General features: G+C 46.8%; 7 protein-coding genes across 7 annotated transcripts; 1 reads left to right on the top strand and 6 right to left on the bottom strand.

Annotated features, from left to right (window-relative positions):
* The first annotated feature begins 455 nt into the window (after positions 1-455).
* F4822DRAFT_405607 (HET-domain-containing protein) lies at positions 456-3543 on the top strand. Its single transcript, XM_051458312.1, has 3 exons — positions 456-1301; positions 1399-1677; positions 1736-3543. Exons 1-3 carry the CDS (start codon positions 1157-1159, stop codon positions 3376-3378), a joined length of 2067 nt encoding a protein of 688 aa, XP_051312926.1. The 5' UTR covers positions 456-1156; the 3' UTR covers positions 3379-3543.
* On the bottom strand, positions 3524-5258 carry F4822DRAFT_405603 (uncharacterized protein). The gene is made up of 4 exons (XM_051458311.1): positions 4589-5258; positions 4475-4526; positions 4220-4406; positions 3524-4156 (listed from the first exon to the last, which is right to left on the bottom strand). Exons 1-4 carry the CDS (start codon positions 4740-4742, stop codon positions 3953-3955), a joined length of 597 nt encoding a protein of 198 aa, XP_051312925.1. The 5' UTR covers positions 4743-5258; the 3' UTR covers positions 3524-3952.
* Positions 5259-6858: 1600 nt separating this feature from the next.
* F4822DRAFT_429911 (uncharacterized protein) lies at positions 6859-7179 on the bottom strand (the record flags this gene model as incomplete). Its single annotated transcript, XM_051461182.1, has 1 exon — positions 6859-7179. One exon carries the CDS (start codon positions 7177-7179, stop codon positions 6859-6861), a length of 321 nt encoding a protein of 106 aa, XP_051312924.1.
* Positions 7180-7281: 102 nt separating this feature from the next.
* Positions 7282-9694, bottom strand: F4822DRAFT_443963 (uncharacterized protein; the record flags this gene model as incomplete). Its single annotated transcript, XM_051463162.1, has 4 exons — positions 7282-9270; positions 9325-9426; positions 9482-9630; positions 9680-9694. The coding sequence occupies 4 exons, from the start codon at positions 9692-9694 to the stop codon at positions 7761-7763; spliced, it is 1776 nt and encodes a 591-aa protein (XP_051312923.1). The 3' UTR covers positions 7282-7760.
* A 690-nt stretch (positions 9695-10384) lies between these two features.
* F4822DRAFT_437563 (uncharacterized protein) lies at positions 10385-14296 on the bottom strand (the record flags this gene model as incomplete). The annotated part of the gene is made up of 2 exons (XM_051462428.1): positions 10385-10909; positions 10988-14296. The coding sequence occupies 2 exons, from the start codon at positions 14294-14296 to the stop codon at positions 10385-10387; spliced, it is 3834 nt and encodes a 1277-aa protein (XP_051312922.1).
* A 1134-nt stretch (positions 14297-15430) lies between these two features.
* F4822DRAFT_275268 (uncharacterized protein) lies at positions 15431-18163 on the bottom strand. Its single transcript, XM_051454782.1, has 3 exons — positions 18109-18163; positions 17990-18037; positions 15431-17584 (listed from the first exon to the last, which is right to left on the bottom strand). Exon 3 carries the CDS (start codon positions 17582-17584, stop codon positions 15752-15754), a length of 1833 nt encoding a protein of 610 aa, XP_051312921.1. The 5' UTR covers positions 17990-18037; positions 18109-18163; the 3' UTR covers positions 15431-15751.
* A 1274-nt stretch (positions 18164-19437) lies between these two features.
* F4822DRAFT_429907 (uncharacterized protein) lies at positions 19438-20211 on the bottom strand (the record flags this gene model as incomplete). Its single annotated transcript, XM_051461181.1, has 2 exons — positions 19438-19447; positions 19613-20211. The coding sequence occupies 2 exons, from the start codon at positions 20209-20211 to the stop codon at positions 19438-19440; spliced, it is 609 nt and encodes a 202-aa protein (XP_051312920.1).
* Positions 20212-20214: the final 3 nt, after the last annotated feature.

The raw sequence follows: 20214 nt of genomic DNA, 5'->3' as shown, positions 1-20214 counted from the left end.
GAAGATTTTTAAACCAATCATTGTCTGGTTACACAAGAAGGATTCGGCCGACTTGTTTTCCCCGAGAAAATGTCTGCGGCCTGGGCAGTTGAATTTTGCTATTCCACGCTTCGGATATGATCCGGTGGTACAACGTAAACGTTATGCTAGACATCGTTGTTTTATGGGGATCTCCTTCGTCGACACACGCCTAGGTGTGGTAATAAAAACTCGGAAACTAAATTTGTATTCGGTCAGAGTTCCTGCACGGGCAAGCCAACTTCGTCTAGTCTACCCCCTTTATATTGTTCTCCAATTCCAAAGGTGCAATTTCAATACCGCAATACCTAGGTAATTACGTGATTTTCTTACTAGTTGGCAGACAACATCAGGTGTTGGGTTGGCGGACGTCGTAGTACACAGTATTTTGATTACTGTCTTGCTCGGACCATAAATAGAACACTATTTCTATCTAAATCGTTCTTCCGTCGATCTCTGAGTACCTAGGTGGGTATCATCGATATCAAACGCATTTTGCTTGCATCTTTTCCTAATACTTTGCGACACGAATACAAACCGGGAGAAATGTTACTTTTTTACGATGAATATTCGTCGGCTGAAAGGACGGCGGACAGGGAAGATATCTATTAACGATATTCAGGCAACAGCAGGAATCGCGCCCAACGGACGCTGCGCTTTAATTGGTCTTACAATTAAAACGCACGGTGGCTAACCAAATCGTACTGCCTTCGGCTAACATAACTCATCGTAAGGGACACGTCTTATTAGTTACTGAGTAGAGATGCGAGAAGTGATTCGATTCTAGGAATATGGAATCATAACCCAGGTTGGCAACATCTAGAAGTTCTCGTGGCCTCAATACGCGCCTCTTGTCCATGGCTCTGGGTTCAACACCCCTGTAAATGGGCCAATGGTAAGAGGGTCGTGGCCCCAGTCCTATATTAATGGCGCACTCTCACGCCAACAGGCTTACCTCCTTACATCGCGGCAGTGTTAACACTGTTAAACACCAAACCCGATTTTCGCCTTAAATATGATATATATAACTGATTCAGTGACTTTCTATTACTTCTCAAAGATGATGTATTTCACTAGTCAAACGAGAGCGCAATAGCAAGCAGCAAATGGGGGGGTTTCGCAGTACCCACCTCGAGATATGCTGTGCGGTGTATGTCTCGAAGGCCTCCGGGGCATCTGGGATCCTAAAAAAGGCACGAGACTTGGACTTTTGAGAAATTTTCCAGAAATAGCGGAAAAGGAGTTCCATGGCATTGACGACGATACTTACGATGAGGTTCTAGGTATGTACCTATTTTGTTTTCTAGAGATCTAAATGATTTGTCTGCTTAGCTAGCTGCCTAAACAGCTAAATTGAGGGAACCTACTGATCGTCCACAGGCGAGTACGAAATCCGATCGAAGAAGCCAGAACTCTACGTCTTTGGCCATCACATCGATTATGACTCTTTAATACGTTCTAAGAAAATAGGCTGTGTCGTATGTAGTGAAATCGACAATGTAGACGATTGCGATGATGTATGCGAAACATTATTAGACATAGGCTACTTCACGGTGTTCCGCATCGATCTACCACGGGGCGACAGGCGTCAGCCAGTAATGCTAGTGTACTCAGGCGATCCAATGTCGGAAATATTCCACGAAATCGTTACACATGATGGTAGGATATCCCACATTAATATCCATGAACTGCGCTAAATTCACTCCGAATATTTAAGAAAATGACGAAGTTAACTCTGCGATTTCTCATTCAACGTCGGACGCGCAAACATGGGCCCACGTTCAGACGTGGGTAGATAGGTGCATGAAAGGACATGAAACATGCCTTCATCAGGACTCTATTTTTTTCGCGCCTACTCGTCTTCTCGAGTTGTTTCATTCGGGCGATGAAAAATCGTTCCGCCTTATCTACCATGACGAATTCGACGCAGCAGACCGATATGTCACCTTAAGCCACTGCTGGGGTCCGGAGCCAGCTGAGAAAAAATTACGACTTATAGATTCCACTCGGGATGAACTACGGGTTGGCCGGCCCGTTTCAATTCTCCCGAAAACTTTTCGTGATGCATTCGAGATAATTGAGCGATTAGGGGTTCGTCACTTGTGGATCGATAGGTTGTGTATCGTCCAAGATTCGGCCGAGGATTGGCAAGCAGAAGCGTCCACGATGCAGTCAATCTATAGCCATGGATGGTTAAACATCGCAGCACTCGGCGCAAAGGATGATCAAGCTGGGTGTTTCTTCGACCGCGACCCAACAGTCGTTTCACCCACCGTTTTCAATCTTAGCCCGCCAAGCAGTAATACCACAACATTCTATCGGTTTGATCTGGAGAGGGAATCCTGGAGGAGAGACTTTGAAGGAGAGTTGCTGCTTACACGTGGTTGGGTTCTCCAAGAACGAATTCTTTCCACTCGGAATCTATACTTTGGGAGTAAGCAGGTCTTTTGGGAGTGTTTCGAAACCAATTGCTGCGAGACTGTCCCGAACGTCAGATTAGCTGAATTGGATCGGAGCTTTTCTACCCCACGTAACGCGAATCCCAGCAAACAAACATGGAAACCTCTCATACAGCCCGAGAGAAAGGGTTCTGGGTGGACAATAACGGACTGGTTTAGCGCAGTAGAAACTTATTCCCAATGCAATTTGTCCCATTCCAGCGACAAGCTTGTTGCTATATCCGGATTGGCGAAACGCATGGGAGACATGATGAGAATTCAACAGGGACTCGGACATGATGTTTATCTAGCAGGCTTGTGGGGACACACCATGCCTAGAAGCTTACTGTGGAGGCCAAAAACACACGGTCGTCGAATGTCATCATACCGAGCCCCTTCGTGGTCGTGGGCGTCTATTAATGGGGGCATTTTCCTAGACAATCCTAGTGGGTCTCATTGGCATGTTGATGTGCTTGGAACTGAAGTAGTACCCCAAGGAAGTGATGTGACAGGGAAATTAAATGGCGGTTTCCTGACCCTACGAGGGCATGTCTGTAGGGCGCGAATCTTCAAGAAGGCTAACAACGGGCCAATTGGGCGTGAATTATATCTTGTGAGCTCTTTTCAGTATCCTCAGTCCGACGTCGCCATAGATCTCGAGTTCGGTAGCTCTTACGTTCAATTTGACGTCCCTAACGAAAATTACGAAGCGGTGGCCATACTGATATTCAACATCAGGCCCCACAAAGCCTTCTCTTTCGTAGACGTCAATGGCTTGGCATTGGTCTTTGCTGATGAGTCCAAGTCTTCATATCGTCGCGTTGGGTACGCATTTTTGAAAGTGACGGTAGATTTTGAGGATGAAAATTTTGAAAAGGAATTGCTTGATGAATTTCCTGTGAGGGTTGTTGAAATTGTTTAGATTCAATTCTACTTTGGATGGAGAATGAATCGTGTAAACTGGTTCGTACCTAGTAATCAGAAGTTAGTATTTTATTAATTTTTTGAAATGGATGTTATTGGTGTTATTGGTGTTATTGTGAGTTATGTAATTATTTAATTTTTTAGATCTTTTTATATATAAGAGGGTCTTTTTTTGGAATCTTTTTTTCTTTTTCTTTTTGTTCTTCATTATCATTTTAATGAAGAAGAATGATAAAGTCTACCAGGTAATCCAGGTTATCTAGGTCAAGTATATTAATCTTTTTCATCTAATCAAATCGCAAACTACATGGTAGTGTGCGAACTCATCAAGATCAAGTTATGTTGGAGTAGCTTCAATTAGATATATAAAGCACTCCTTGGGTATCGATCACATAAGTCACAGACCTATGCCGACAAGGTTATACACTAAATAGTAACATCCAATATCCAGACACGTGTATCCAAATATTCCAGGGCCTTCAATATTTTGACCGAGAAGACAATGAGCATTAGAACTCGCTCGAGGAAATATTGAACGACAGGGACATGCTTAGAGGTAAGGGGTAAGGCCATTATTCGGCATCAGCGTTGTGCTTCTTCTTCTTCTTGCCGCCGCCGCCGAAATGCGCTACGTCGGGTGTAGAAGATAGGTGGATATATAATCGGTCCCACTCTGCCTCTCGCTCTTTCGCCTTCTCCGGGTCATCTTTTAGTTGGGGGTGGTTTGCTGCCCACTCAAATCCTTTTAGGTATGGCTTGTCCAGTTCGTCATCCGCCTGAAAAATCATGTTAGTGTATCAATTGAAAACTAGGAGAGTCGGTGCGTGAAGGTGCCTTACCCTCTTCTTATATGGCTTGTGGATGGCATCCATAGCATCTTTAATCGTGACGCCTGTCTTATTATTTCTCGCTGTTACGACGACGCCATGCGGGAAGTGTAGGTTAACAGCTCTTACGAGCGGTGTTATTAATGGTTTCGTTAGAATTTCTTTGTCTTCGATTGACGTAGGAGAGGTGTTGATTTTCCTATATCGTACCCCGCATTAGCTATGATGTACAGGGCTGAAGGCCGATGAACAAAAGGGTATTCTTACCATCCCGTGCCTTGTGATTCTTTTGCTACTTGTATCTCCGTTTTGTTCTCCTCTGGTGTAGAAAGTCAGTTACCTACGACCCGGAATATACTATGCGTAGGGGAGTTTACATACTCAAGTCTTTCATACTCAATATTCCAGTTGCGCTTGAGCTGGCTCTCCTATGGGAGGCCTTCTCCTTAACCGGGGAAATTGGTGGTGCATCCTTGGTTGGTGAAGATATCTCGAGACCTTGGACGGCTGAGTCTACTCTGGTGAGTTCGGCCATGATGGATGGTTCAGTTGTACGATATATAGGTATATGTATATATCGTATTGGAACTTATGATGACCTAGCTGCTCCGAATAGGCCAATTGTCAGTATTACTGACGGCAAAAATATATATATATATACAGATACTAATTAGATCTGAGATCGGATTAGGGAGAATTACCTTAGATAGCTAGGATGATAATAACGATAAATGCAGGAACAGAAATTGTTGAAGAGCCAATGTCTGTAAGACGAGAAAGAAGAAGAGGAGAAGAAGATGTGAAGAGGGGAAGGGAGAGCAATTTGAAGGAGGAGGGGAAAAGGGGCTTCGGGAGGTGAGGGAGGGGTTCTGGCCTCCATCTTGTCATGTACTTCGATGTACTTGGATATTGAACGATGGACCATGATGGATCGGCGACCAGCTGATACAGTTCCTGCCGCTAGATTTCGTAATGATTGGGGCGGGGTCGAGCTACAGTAATGTGGTTGTTGAGAACACGGATGGTGTACGGATGGTGTGCTCATCGCGTGACCTCGAGCTATGGTTCGCTGAGCTCCGCCGGTGAGCTGTAACATCATACTTACTCGAAAGGGGATAGTTCTATACAGCTTCAAAAACCTGGGGTAAAATCCGGGGCGATGGTGGTCAACTCCACTATCTTGCAGGCCAATACGTAGCCTGGACTGGAATCCTTCCCTATCCGTTTTCCTTTTTCTTACCACCCCTCCCCCTCACTCGACCCGTTGATGATGTCCAGGCACGTAGGGATTCTTGTTACCAGCGTTACCCAACTTCATGCTCGTCGTGCCTTTATATACGGTTACTTTCGACGATATCGTTCGTGAGATATTACCTAGGTATACAAGATCACTGCTGAGTAAGTCGTGGACATACTGGGAGTTGATCGCCAAGAATGTTAAAGAAAAACGCCCGCCCGATGTTACCCATAATGCACGACACGACTCGTTAATTTACTCCTGGGTTCCAACCAATTCCTATCGTCTCTCCCACCGCGGCATTACTAGCCCCCAACTTTAGGGTTTGCTACTCATGAGTATAGTCCTGATTAAGGATAACTGACGTCGAAGGTTCTGGTAACATTATTTAGTCTGGTTGGCCTTGTGCTCGTCTTCGAACGGTCCTTGTCTAGTCCGAAATTGACGATGCGAACGCTCCCAGATCCGATAATTTCTGGGTGACTATTGTGTTAGGATGAAGAACACTGGAATAGCCATTGGTGCCGTTGTCGGAGATGTGTTTCGTTGTACCGCTGCATCCCGTATCGGCAGGTGACGAATCGAACCTGTCAAATACGTAGTTGTCTGCAGCAACTACAGCCGACAGTAACACGGATATTATATGGTTCATTTCAATTCTGCGAGATTTATGCTAGAGAGAAGCAAGAAATATCGAATTAGGTGTAGCAACGCTTGTCCTCAATTCATGCGATCAGAAGATTCCATACTTTGGACGTTTTGCGATGTTATGAGGGTACTTATAATAAGTATCCGGATACGGCATTTACAATACAAGGCATGTCGAGAAGCGCTTGGATATCTTGTATTTGGTGTATGTTTTGAGAACCAATTGAAAAGCCTACATCTTTTCAATCTTCAGGCCCTGAGATTCTGGGGTTGACATCGGGTACCTCGTGCCCTAATTCGTAGCAATTCGTAGCAATACCTATAGGTCACTTCGGCTTTGGGCATTGCGACGAATGGGCTGGGTGATGTAACCGCTGGCTATAACCCCTGAGAGAGATCTACAGGGCAGTAATTTAATCGAAAAGCCACTAGAGAGCACTGAGGGGTTTCGGTCAGGAATACCCTGGCTCATGAGAGCAGTCCTGCTGCGACGGTAGGAAATCTGTATCGAATCCTCTTTAATACGTTAGATAAGCTGCCGATATTTCCAAATTGATATAACTTCCTTAATTGATAGCTGTGTATTTGCCTATTAGGAAATTGGTATGGTGACATGGATTGACAGTCAACCAAGTATTTACATCCGAGCGCGACGATCCTTGCTTGTCCAGAAGACAGATTCCTCCTCTGTAGAACCAAGCAATGCGCCAAATTATTAGGTAAACCCCGTGACACTTCCCAAACGTTCTGAGCCAATATAATCCATTTACTCCCGCTGTTCCTGTCCCGAACCGGTCACTCCTTTAACAGTGTTGTTTAGGGTGTCCGTGGCACCCTTACCGACGTTTCCGGCGCCTTCAGTCGCAGATCCAGCAACATTACCGACCCCTTCCGTCGTCTTGTTTAGAGTATTTCCAACTCCTTCCGTCGTCTTTCCAACTGTACTGCCTAAACCGCCGAGTAGCCCGCCTTGGCCTTGAGCTTTATCACCGCCAGTGAGGATATTGTCGACGCCACCGACAGCCCCGCCAAGGATACCGCCTCCCCCGCTCTGGCCCTGGTTCTGAGATCTGGTGTTGTCGGCCATAGTGAAGTCGATTTAGATTTCTATTTTTGAAAAATGGTTGCTTTCGTCTGAGATGAATTCTAGAACCGCGAATAATTCATTTTATTTGTGATTATATAGAAATTTATAGACATTTATTGCCAGTGAGGTCTGTTCTAGTCCCGTACCTTTAAACTGTTTAGATACCTGCCCGGTATTGATAATAGGATTCACAATTGACACTTTATGACGCGTCCCTACGCTTATAACAGCGAAAGAGATGAGGTCATGCAAACGACAGAAAACATCAATGATCCTACTACGCCGAAGAACAATATGTTCAGGCTTATTTACGCCACTTGGAACATTTCTATGAACACATCCTATCAAGTCATGCGACAATGCACCTTAAACTGATCCGGAACCGGAATGAAAGCAAGATTGTATGAAGAGATTAGGTAGTGAGGGAAGGTTGTCTATTCGACTCATTACTTCTTGAATCTTCTACAGTGCCCCTTTGTTGCCGAGAAACCCTATTCCACTAACACCGGATATTGCCTATCATTACGTTCATGTCTCTAATTAATCACAAGCTCAATTATTAGCCTCCAACGCTTACACCCTTACTTGGTAGCAGTAATGGTGTCTTCTACCTTTGTGTTAGGGTCCTCGTGAAGTTCCGTTGAACCAGCAGGTTCTGAAGATAAGTGAACTCCACTATCCGCCCTCTTTCTCTCTGGAGCAGGTTCTACGGTAGCCTCGGATTCCAGCTTCTCTTCAGATTTATCTGAGTCCGTGGTAGACTTTGCTGATTTTCTGCTGAACATATTGACGGATGGCTTCGGGATATTCGGCATCTGTGGGATTTGTGTAGGGAGATAGGACTTGAAGCTGGATCCCGACGGGATTTGAGGCATCTCGGGCATCCTAGTTGGTACATAGGACTTAACTCCAGATCCTGCTTGCTGTGCTACTTGCATGAGGTATCGCATGTATGTGCTCTTTCGTGCTTCTTTCGCTTCGCTCTCCTGTGAATCTTCTTCCTCGTCATCTGGTAATGGGACGACGGAAGCAGCTGCAGTGATATCCAATGGCGATGCATCGGGAAGATCGCTATCATCTTGCTCGCCTTCTACTTCCTCATCTTCGTCGGCGTCTCCCATGACACCGTCGGTCTTTGGAACTTCTTTGCCATCTTCTGTTGTGGCTACAGGCTGCTCGACGGGCTCTGGTGGTGGAGGTGAGGCAAACTTGGGGTCATCCACGATATCAGAATCGTCATTAAACCAGCGAACTACCAAATTGCCGGCTTCTTCCGTCATCTGCTCGTATTCTTCGTTCTTGTCCCTAATGAACATGCTCATATGCGCTTGAACTTCGTCCTCTGTCTTCTTGATGACTTGACGTGAGAAGAGGTGGTATGCTAGATGATCTTTCGCTGGTACGGCGCAGAATGTTCGTTCGGGTATGAAGTAACCGCCACTCCACATACCATTTTCCCCTAAAGAGGTGTAAAAGTCATGAATGCCAATACCGTCGAGTGCTGCCATACGTTCCAATCTTCGGCTCAGCTCCTGTTGCTTCATAAGTGTACCAACGAAGGTAAAATGATCAGAAAGATATTCGAAGGATCGCCCAACGTTTCCGCGGTTGATATACGCTAGCCCTTGGCTAAGTGTATCCATGCTCTGCTGGTATCCTTCCTTCACTGATTCCTTATTGATATTACGCATACTGCGCATACCATCCATGATCTGCTTGCGATGCATATAAGCTGCAACACCCCCAGCAGCTATCGCACCGACAGTACCAGTACGTACCGCAACAAGCTGCCAGCCTTTCCAAGCAGACCGAGATGTTCTTGCTGGAGGCAGATTTGCTGCTGACCGTTTGAAGGCTGACTTCCCTAGAGCTGATGGTGCCGCAGATAGCGCCGTCATGACATTGAAAACCGTGCTCACTTTTTGATAGTTCGAGAAAGCCCCATAAACGAACATAGATCGCGCAAGGCCATTAAAAGGGGTATCAAATGTTAGGATTCCTTGAATTAAAGGGAAGATTGGCAACGCTTCTTGACCATGAGCAATCCGTTCATTGAGAATAAGAAAAAGAGTGTCTGACGCGACGAAACCTCTAGGAAGAATATCAGTTTGTTATTCTGACCGTTTATTCTGGTGGATGCCTTACCCCATTGAATGCGCAACTAGTATAACACCCACATCTCTGTCATGAGGTGGCCACGGTTTCTCAGTGTGCGCCTTTCGCACATCCATCACTTTCTCTTTTAACCTACTTCATTATGAGTATTCCTTTAAATGACATTTATTTAATGCATGAAACCTACCATGATAAAAAAGAAGTACAGCATTGTCCTAATTCACCCTTCGTTTCATACTTCGGATATACTATTGACTCGACACTATGATCGGGAAGCTTACTAGCCACTCGTTTCTGCAAATCATCTGGGAATGTTTTGAATGTATCGTCGTCTCCCTAAAGATGTTGTTAGACGATAGATAACTACCTGTGGTTTTTATCCTACTTGCCTTGAATCCATGAATGAAGCAAAGAAGTAACGTTCGAGGCATCCTGAACCTGGGCTCGCGTTTGTCAAAAGACTACTTAGGTAGATAACCTATGTTGATAAGATATACTAGAATAATAATCAGGAGTGCGATAAAATGAGGTTCCAGGACTAGCTATCACCAGCCACAAAACAATTGAACAAAGCGGTTCAAGTGATGGACCCGGCCGGATACCTATGACTAGCCACCGCCTAGGTCTGTCCTACCCTCCATATTATGTCAACACGTCATTCATCACGTCACTAATACTTCAAGGTTTTGATTAAATGCTCGATGCCTCGATTCAAGTTCAATATCAAGCTAAAGATGCAGGGATGGAACAGCCACAATGTCCTTAGCATGTGTGCACCCCGACCCAGTTACATGCCTAAGGGGTTCTGCCCCATGGCTCGCAATGAGGGTATTCGCAAAATCAGAGCATGAAACAATTCATGAGATCGTCAAATATCGTGAGATAATTAATTCTGAAGCTATTAATCGTATACATATAAACACTTTTGGCCGGCCAAACTAAAACCTTTCGTATGCTCATAACTTGCCAGACGCTCATCAGAACATTCCTAACATACAGTGAAAAAGAAAAACATAAACGCCGCATTGTAATCCATTAGATTTACCCAACGACAAATAGAAATAGCGCTCCGCTACCGCAGATTATTAAATTATTTCTTCTTGCTTCCAGTAATAGGGGCCAAGACCGAGCCCAATCCTAGACCATCTAGAACCTTAGTGAGACCTAGACCACCAAGGAGGTTATTGACTAGACCGCCCAATCCAAGGCCATTGAGCAGTTTGCCAACGAGACCAAGAACACCGCTGAGGAGGAGACCGACGGCTGCGATGATTTGGAAAAGGGGTTCGGATAGTAGGCCCCAGAGTGGGTTGATGGCCTTTTTGGCGCGTGGTAGGTTTTCAAGCTTGCGCTTGGCGCCTTCGATGGTCTCCGTTACAGTGCCTGTGAGTTCCTTGAGTAAATCTGCGAGTCGGTATTCTTCAGGTGTCGCCTCGCGCGCTGCTGTCTTGTGCTTGGCGTTGGCCGAAATGCGACCGTCGGGATCAAGTCCTCGGATTACACCGTTGGCTTCTGTTAGAATCTTGCCGCCCTCTTCAATTAATGGGCGCACTTGTTTAACAAGTTCGTCTTCGTCGCGCTCATCTTCTGGTTTACGCTCCTCGGCATCGATTCTCTATAGAGTAGAACCCATCGTTAGTACCCAAATTTACCGTAGAATAAGAAATATTAGAATGAAAATGCCAAGACTTACGTCGACGATCATCTTGCAGATGGGTTTAATCTTGTCGAGAGACTGCTCGATACAGAATGCGATTTGCCCGGCGATCTTCTGGTCTTGCTCTAACTGCAAGCGAGCGGCCCTCTCCTCTTCGCTCTCTTCAGGCTCAGGCTCAGGTTCAGGTATCTCCGAAAGCAGTGAGCAGTGACCGAGAACTTTCGCTTTGCCGTCGACGACATCACCATCGTCATCAATCTTCTTACCAGCGCACTCGCTCAAGAGACCGGATGTAAGCTTGCCAATGAGATCGCCATTCTCATCAACGACGTTACCCTCGCGGTTAACTCTGCGACCAGACATGGGGTTGATATCCTTGGGAATTGGCTCTTCCTCCCAGCGTTCAGCATGGCCGAGGACGTTTCCATTCTTGTCGCAGATGTCACCATCATCGTCGACCGCACGTCCGAAGAGAACCTTAGGATCTCCCGAGACGAGCCGACCGACCACATCACCGCCAGGAGTCACGATCTTACCCTCCTTGTTGACGGTGCAACCAGGTAGCTCAGTAAAGGGACCTTCTTTCATGCCCTCACGTTCAGCTTCAGGGATAAGCTCGCACTTTCCGATGATGTCTCCACCCTCATTTCGAATGAAGCCACTCTTGTCGCACATCTTGCCAATTAGACGTTTGAGGTCGCCCTCAATAACGCGACCGTAAATATCACCGTGACTATCGACAGCGTTGCCAGCCTTGTTGATGCGCTTACCGGCCAAAGACGACGTATCAATCTCTGGCTCGGGCTCAGGTTCCGCCTCCTCCCAACGCTCCGCATGACCAAGCTGATTACCAGCTTTATCTAAGATATCACCATCGGCATCAACGGGCTTTCCCTTCAACTTCTTCGGGTCACCCTGGACTACGATACCAACTTGCTCTCCATTAGACATGACCTTTCCTTGTTCACCCACAACAGCGTCAGGGTAATCTTCAAATGGAGAAGGCTCTCTAACTTCCTCACGTTCGCCGTCAGGGATGGGCTCGGCCTTTCCAATGACCTGACCCGCGTCGTTAAAGATCTCTCCATTGTCGCCGACCTTTTTGCCAACAAGATGCTTGAGAATACCCTGGACGACATGACCCCACACTTGGCCCTTGTCATCGACAACGTTGCCTAACTTGTTGACCTTCTTGTCACGCAGCATGGAGTAATCGACAACCTCTTCCTCGGGCTCAACAGGCTCTTCAGCCTCAGCACGCTCAGCATGACCGATGACATTGCCATTCTTGTCGAGGATATCTCCTTCGGCATCAACCTTCTTCCCGATCAATTTCTGGAAGTCGTCGCCAACGACTACGCCGACTTGGCGGCCGTCGTAGATAACCTTGCCGAATTTATCGACAGTAGCATCAGGGAAATCTTCGAACGGCGAAGCTAAGTTCTGAACAGTCTCCGGAAGTACTTCAACTTCGCCAATGACGTTGCCTTGGTTATCCCAGACCTTACCAGTCTTGTCGGGTGTCCTGCCGATGAGCTTCTTAATGTCCCCGCTCTTCACTCTACCAATTGGGTTGCCATTGGTGTCGACAACATTGCCAGCCTTGTTGATCTGCATCCCCTCGAGGATGGAGATGTCAGGTAGCTTAACTTGCTCCTTAGCAGCTTCGAGGGCATCAAGTCGGCCTGCAGCTTCCGGAACTTGTTCCTTAATGCGCTCGACAATTGTACCCTCGGGTACCAAGTCAACCTTTCCAAGGATAGTATCGTTGTCGCCAAGTAGATTGCCTTGGCCGTCGATACCCTTGATGTCCTTGCCGAGAAGATGTTCGTAGTCTTGTCCCTCAGCAAGCTTGCCCAGGACTTTACCATTCTGGTCTCTGACTTGACCATTTTCGGCAATGTTGAAGGGGCCTTCGAACATAGCAATAACTTTGTCGGCAACCGAGGGGGCGAATGATGGGATTTTAATCGGCGCGGCTGCTTGTTCGGCTTGTGCCTCGAGTGCATTAAGACGATCTGCAGCCTCGGGAACCTCTTCCTTGATACGTTCGACAATTGAGCCTTCTGGCGCAATGTCGACTTTGCCAACGATAGTGCCACTGTCAGCTAGAAGGTTCCCTTGCCCATCAATACCGGCAACATCCTTTCCGACTAGGTCTTGAATGTCCGAGCCATCAGCCAACTTGCCGATGATCTTCCCATTTTGATCGGTAACCTTGCCGCCGTCTGCGACCGTAAAGGGGCCTTGGAATAAAGCGACTACTTTGTTCGCGACAGAGGGTGACAATGAAGGGACGTCAATAGGGGTAAGGCCCCGCTGCGCTAGCTCACCAGCCTTAGAACCCAAACCTGTCTTCGAACCAAGGCCAGTCTCCATGTCTTTAATCTCAATTGGGGCTCCTTCATTGGCTTGCTCCTGAACACCCTCAGCGGCTCCTTGAGCCGACTGCTTGGCAACATCAGCCACGTCGCCGGTATCCGGTGCGCCGACTCCTTCCGTGGCTCCTTCTATGGGGTTAGTGAGACCTTCTGCCGTATCTCCAGCAGCCCCCGTAGCTCCCTCGACGGTGTTACCAGCGGCATCCGTGACACCTTCTGCCGTGTTGCCAATGGTATCCGTAGCCCCTTTAGCTCCCGTTACTCCTCCGACGGTATCAGTGGCGCCCTTTGCCGTATCACCAACGGTCCCTGTAACGCCCTTCGTAGACCGACCAAGGCCGCCAGCGACACTACCAAGAGCCGACTGTGCTGTTCCTGTAACCCCCGAAAGAGCACCACCAAGCCCGCCTTTTCCTTTTGTAGCAGTATCTTTCGCGGACTTGGTCGTGTAGTTAAGTTCGGACGCGACGTCTTCCAGGGGTTGGGCTTTACCGACTACACCGCCGTCTTCATCTAGCACATCGCCCTCTTGCGTGACGATAAAGCCAGCGAATTTGAGTGAATCGCCTTCTGTTACCTTGCCGATAGGATTGCCGTCATCGTCGATTACTTCTCCTTTATCGTTGATACGGCCCGCAGCCGGTACCATCTCGCCTTCACCTTCATTTCCTTCTGATGTTTCTGGGATCGATCGTGGGATTGATGTTTCTGATGGTGCTTCGTGTTGTCGTACGGTGTTGTTATCGCTCCCGACGCCAGGGACGTTCTCTGTAGCTTTGCCTAGCGGACCACTTAGTCCGCCGACTGCTTCGCCGAGCCCGGACATTGCGGCAGGATGGATAAATGTAACTGGATCTTGATCTGTGATAATCTGTTGTGTAGTGGTAGTAACTACTACTGGGTTATGATGTTGCTGTCGTTGTTTCTGTTTTGATGATTGGGTATAATTGTGAAAGATATTCATGAGGTTCTACTCCTCAAGTTTACGAGACCAAATATGATCTTTTAAACCAAATATCACGACGAGAAACAATATGAGAATATGGCCAGAAAGACCAAAAACTTACGTCACAGGTTTCGAAGAACTGCCTACTTTCTTCTTCTTACCGAGAAGACATGGCGGTCCTCCCTTCCTAGTCCCCTTGTTGAAAGACCCTTCATACATCGTACTCGACGTCATGACAGAGGTTCTCCGCTTGCAATGAGCAGACTCTGGACGTCATCAGTAGGGAACACCTAGATATTAAGATCCTAGGACGAGCTTCGCGATGAGGTCAAGCCACGAATGAGGCTGCCGTTCAAGCCGGTCGCTTTGTCGATCTCGAACGGGTGTGTGCCACAAGCAAGCACAAGGTCCCGAGCGTGTGGCTTACAATATTGTGCGTACTAGCCGGCGTGTGGCATCGAATGATGGCAATGAACTAGGGTTCCGCGGGGGAGGTTCGAAGAATGCCGAACGATTATTCGCTGGAGTTTACCAGAGTCCGGCCTACGAAACAGGATTCGCGCTCAAAGCCGTGGCCACAATTCACCGACACCCCGGGGGGGCGTTGTTTGGAAATCTCGATCATGATGACTTGATAGGATCCTTTTGGAGACTTCTACCACACCACCAGTGCGCGGTTGACCGCATCGTTCGATAGTAATTACATGACATGGATGATGGCAGTAATAGCGAAGCTTGAAGACATGAGTTCTGATGGGTTTTCCAGCTACGAGGGCCACATTAACACCATCCCCATAACTTTTTAGAGTTAAGTGGTAAATCGTTGGGTTGGGTTAAGTTTCTCGCGCCGCTTGATCACCATACCCCGTCGCTCAACGCCAGCCCTATCCTACCGCTACCGTAGTGTATCGCGGGTTGGTTCTGTACCTTATTAGCTGACGACCTAACGTTAGTGGACTCCATGGAGTTGTTCTAGACGTGAAACATCTGCAAGTAACCAGAAATCTCCATTGTGGCTCCTATTCGCCAATCTGGGGGCCAGCTAGGTAGCTAGGAGGTGGCTAAGAGGCAACGTCACCCTCCATTATCTCCACGCATGTGCGACTCGCCCTAACCGGTTTTTCTTGCAGTCTGGCAAGCCACATTAGCATGGGTTATCATCAGATAAACGTCATAAATGGCGTAGTCAAAGCACGTTTTTGCATTGACTCGTATTGCCCCTTTTGACATTGCTTTTTGTTCAAGCTTGTAACGTACTAACACATCGCAAGTATCGCTTCCAATCATCCAAAATAGTATTTTGGGTGTCAATTCAAGTAAGTTCTTCATACCCTTATATAGCTCGCTATGTATATATCCCAAGGTATCAAAATGCCATTAACATCGCTTTCATAATTACTTTTTTTTTCCAAAGCTCCCTAACCGTAACTAGAATTATCCTGATTTTAAATCATAAGATGCGCATAGTATGGATTATTCTTGAGGCTGTCTTCCAAACGTAGTAGGAATGCGAATTGTTAGTTGGATCCCATCCGTTGTAGACTTGACATCCAAGAAAATATCTGAAGGGCTCCCACCTGTGTGAGCATTTACCTTCGGTTTTTTCTCTTCGCTTGGCTTATCGCCTTCCGATTGAGATTCACCTGTTTTGGAGGGTTTCTTGAAAGGCGGCAAACCGCCATTTTGTCCAGCTTTCTCATTGAAGCGACCGATGATGTTGCCGCTCGAATCAAGAATATTGCCTTCGTGGTCCACCTTCAATCCACCAAGTACATCACCTGGAATATCTGCAGGCGGTGGTGGGCCGGTGAAGTTTTCCGAAACGTACCCAATGATTTCTCCCCTTTCTCCGTAGACTTCGCCGTTGTCCGCAACTTTCTTGCCCACCATAGCTGGGAGGTCGCCCGTAGCGTGACCGAGCACCTTCCCTGACTCGTCTACGATGTTACCGACATCATCAACCTCATGACCGCCGAGGCCACGTGCAAGATGTAGTAAATCAGGAGGCGGCGCCATACCAATAGGTTTTATCTTCGGGATTTTCGGAATAGGTGATATATTCGAAGATGGAGAATGTACTGAAGGATCCAATATCTCTTCCGGTGGGTCATCAGGATATCCCGCCAGTTCGTCTATATTCGCTAGGCCTTCGGTGCCCGGAAGGTCGTTGGGATCGTTGAGGCCGGTCGCGATATTGTTTGTATCGAGTTTCGATGGTTGCGGGGGGCTGCTTATTACCTTTTCGGGCCGGGGAAGTGGAATCTCAATTCTTCGATCAATATGAGCGGGTTGACCCATGTTATCCGCGACCCGAGTACCATCATCTAGTACTCCAGTTTTCGGCTGCTGTCGCGCACTCCCTGCAGCGTTCCGACCCGCATCAGTCGCATGAGCCTTTCCATTCGGTAAACCTGCGGACGGCTCTTTTGAACTATTAGATGAATTTGGTTTCCCGGATATTCCGACTTGCGCCTCCTTAGCGATGTCGGAGGTGTCTAGTCCACCAACAGCATTGAGAGGTTTGACACCAGAGGCTTGTTTTTTGATGTTGTTCGTAGTCCCTTCAGCTTCCTTAGAGACATTTGCAGGGCTAGTGATGTCCAGTATATTGTTATTCAAATCTTGATTTTGATTTGTATCTTTCACTTCAGCTATTTTCTCTGTTGCGCCGCCAAGTGTTCCCTCGTTTCCACCCCCTTCGGCATCTTGCGATCGCATATTCGGTGGAATAATCAGGTTGTCGTCTCTAGGTAGTTCTTTGATAGTCTCGGGTGCGTCGACAAATGATTCCTTCGTAGCAGTGCTCTTCGTATCGGGCGCATCGCCTAACGCCTCCTGGTTCGACTCCGCGTTACTGTCAACTGAACTCGAATGAATATGTGGAGTTTGGCCAGTTAATGCAGAGACGAATGTGCTCATTTCTGAGTTCCCTTGTTCAGCAAAGTATTTAGCAATGTCGGTGGGTGAGTTCAAAGCATCCGTAGGGTTCAATGGTTCGGGTAGATCGTCTGTTGAAGGGCTAAGAACCTCCCGAGGCTTTCCAGCGATACTCTTAATCGGAGTATCCGCTTGCTCGGAATCCACACTCTCTTCTATTGCATCACTAACGGGGCCCTGTGTAACATCTAAGGCACCGAAAGCGTCTGTACTTCGGCTTACAGTTTCGGTTGGAGTGAGAATGTCGTGAGACTGGGCGCTGGAGGGTGTCGGAGTAGATGGTCTCTGCCTCTTCACAGGAGTTGGTGTCTTCGTTTTGCTCGAAGGCTTGAATAGTTGTTTTCTTGGCGGTGTCTGCGGATTCATCATCTCGACTAAGGTTAGGGCAAGGGTACGAATGTGATTGGCATGTAGGTATAAGAATATAGCAAGGTATACTGCCAGGGCTATGTGGAAGAAGAGGTCAAGTCCGGACCAAGGCAACGGAGAAAGCATTCACCACAAGCCTAATAGCAAGCTTCAACGCCACAAAAACATTCAGCTATAGCTATAGGACTTAGTGACATGGATATGGGTACGAAAGAAACCCAAAGTGGAGGAATGATAACATGAAACTCTAAGTGTGAAGCAATACAGCGCAGTTTGGGTGGAATATTCAAGAAACTAGCCTTGCTAGCCATTGTAACTTGGTTTTCAAAGGACGTCTAGCTAGGTTCGTTTGCGTCATAGGTAGCAAGGGTTGACAGGGGAGGGACGGAAAAAAAGGCAGCTTACGGGCTGGGGAAGGGGGGTGAGCTGTAGCGAATCGTTGTGAATCGCGATCTTAGCAATACGTTAGATTGACAGGGTTGAAGAGGGCTACTCAGCTTCTTGGGAACTAAGAGAATACCCACCTAGATATGCTTTTAGAATCGATATTGAACAATGTGTTGAGTATTGAAGATGAGTGCAAATGATAAAGGTATGTCAATGTTACAACCCGGTAACAAAATAGATGGGAGCGGTTCTAATCTCATCTTCCAAAGGTTGATATTCAGACTCAAAGCTCGGCTTAACGACAGTAGTCACCTGCTCTAGTACACGCCATCCACTTCAGCTGTAGACTGGATGGGACTTCCCGCTCCATCATGCAAGTTTGGATGATCCGGGATAGTCGGCCGTATTTGTGAATGACCGGAATTCCCCTTGTTAAGAAGCAGTCAGTGTAGTTCCCCATTTAGAAGCACCAGACGAGGCTCAGGGGGAAATGTTCAGATCAACCACTTGGATCGAATTTCAAAGACCATGATCAAGACCTGAGCTGAGACCCGGTCGCAAAAATCGAATACTCGAATCAGTACTACATCGTATCCGACCATAGTACTTCCTCGTTACACAGAAACAAGGATGTGATGGGGATACGATGAAAAGGTGCCGAATGAAGGGAGAAAAAAGATGAAAAAGTTGGAAAAACTGGGAAGTTGCAAGAAATTGAAGAACAAATCAAATCGAGTTTTGTTGTGGCTTCTAATCGATACGATTCAATGTGGCTGTGTATTTCATGTACCCTGATACATATCACCATATTAAGGAAGCATAGGTTGAATAATTCAGCACACCCATTATTTTATTTTTCTCCTAAAAATGTAGATCAATAGCCTCAGAATTAATTTTAGAAACTCTACGAATAATCAGAATTACAGTATTTTGACAGTCAGATAGTTGTGAATAGCATCGTAAATTTGTACCTGATCGTTATCCGATGACCCACTCGGGCATGATCCGGATCGGCATTTCTTTAGGCTAACTCCGATCAACACTAAATAATATGCTTTAATTGTTCAAACGGCGAAACCATCATCTTCATTAATTACAAGTCTTATACTTAAAATATACAGGAATATATACAACATAAAATATGTCAATCATACGTATTAAATCTTTTAAGTCCAACTCTTACCCTCGACGCCGAAAACGATTCAAAGGATCTTTTGCATAAACATCAATCTACAAAAGTCCAACATCCGCGTCTCACAATCTAACCCAAAAGCAAAAGTCTCACATCCAAATTATTGAGCGACACCTCATATTCTAACCAAATCGAATCAAGTCGAATCGGGATTTCGTTATCATGACTCCTTGCATAGTGGCTTGCGAACCAGACCATAGTATATGCCATTACAGGTTCACAATCCTTCATCCCTGTTGTCCGCGACCAAGGTTGTTAGTTACTATCCCATTTATTAACCGTCACTTTTCGTACAAGTCAGTTCGGTAGACACCGGCGTGTGTGTCCCAGAAATAATCTGGTATTTCGTAGGATGTGGAGTTGCACAGCTGCCGCCCCGGATTGGAAGCACATACTGACAAGAGAAATATACGTGTAGGAGGGGAAAAAGAAAGGTATGTAACACGTACAAGAGAGATAATGTCAGATCACCATGAATCCGAGCCTTCAATGTCACCTCTACCTCGAGGTTCAGATCTAATCTCAGACTTAACGAGTTCTTCCCCCCTTCCTTTTGTTGTTGCTGTGGTTGAAATTGTTGCATTGGTTGTGGCTGCATCTGCATCTGCTGATGTGGTTGGTATTGTGGTGGTGGTTGGCGCTGTTGACGAGGTGCCATTTGCTTTTCGTAACCACGATCTTGATTTTCCTCCATCCATGCGGGTTGATTATTACGGCGGCGCCGCCTTGATCGACTCGGTTTCTCGGATTCAGCGCGCGTCGGCTTAGTCTGTGGTTTCTTCTCGGTTGCAGTTTGCGATTGAGTCTGGGGAGTTGCCTGGTCGCTCTTTTCACCTTCTCCTACGCCGTTGCTCGCGTTGCCTTTGCCCTTCCCTTCGTCCTTCCGTTGACTATCGTCCTGCTGCGCTCCATCCTGGTTACCGCTCTCGCCCTCATTTGGTCGCTCTTGTTCTTGTCCAGTTTGCGATGATGGTTGCTCTTGTTGTTCTTGCTGCCCTTCGCCCTCTTCATGAGGCTGTTGGGGTGTTTTATCGTCATTAGATGACATGAT

The sequence above is a fragment of the Hypoxylon trugodes genome, assembly GCF_022578975.1.
Source record: "Hypoxylon trugodes strain CBS 135444 unplaced genomic scaffold F4822scaffold_6, whole genome shotgun sequence".
In the NCBI taxonomy this organism is placed as follows: Eukaryota; Fungi; Ascomycota; class Sordariomycetes; order Xylariales; family Hypoxylaceae; genus Hypoxylon; species Hypoxylon trugodes.
The sequence above is the reverse complement of the archived record's forward strand: the minus strand, read 5'-3'. Positions and strand labels throughout refer to the sequence as shown.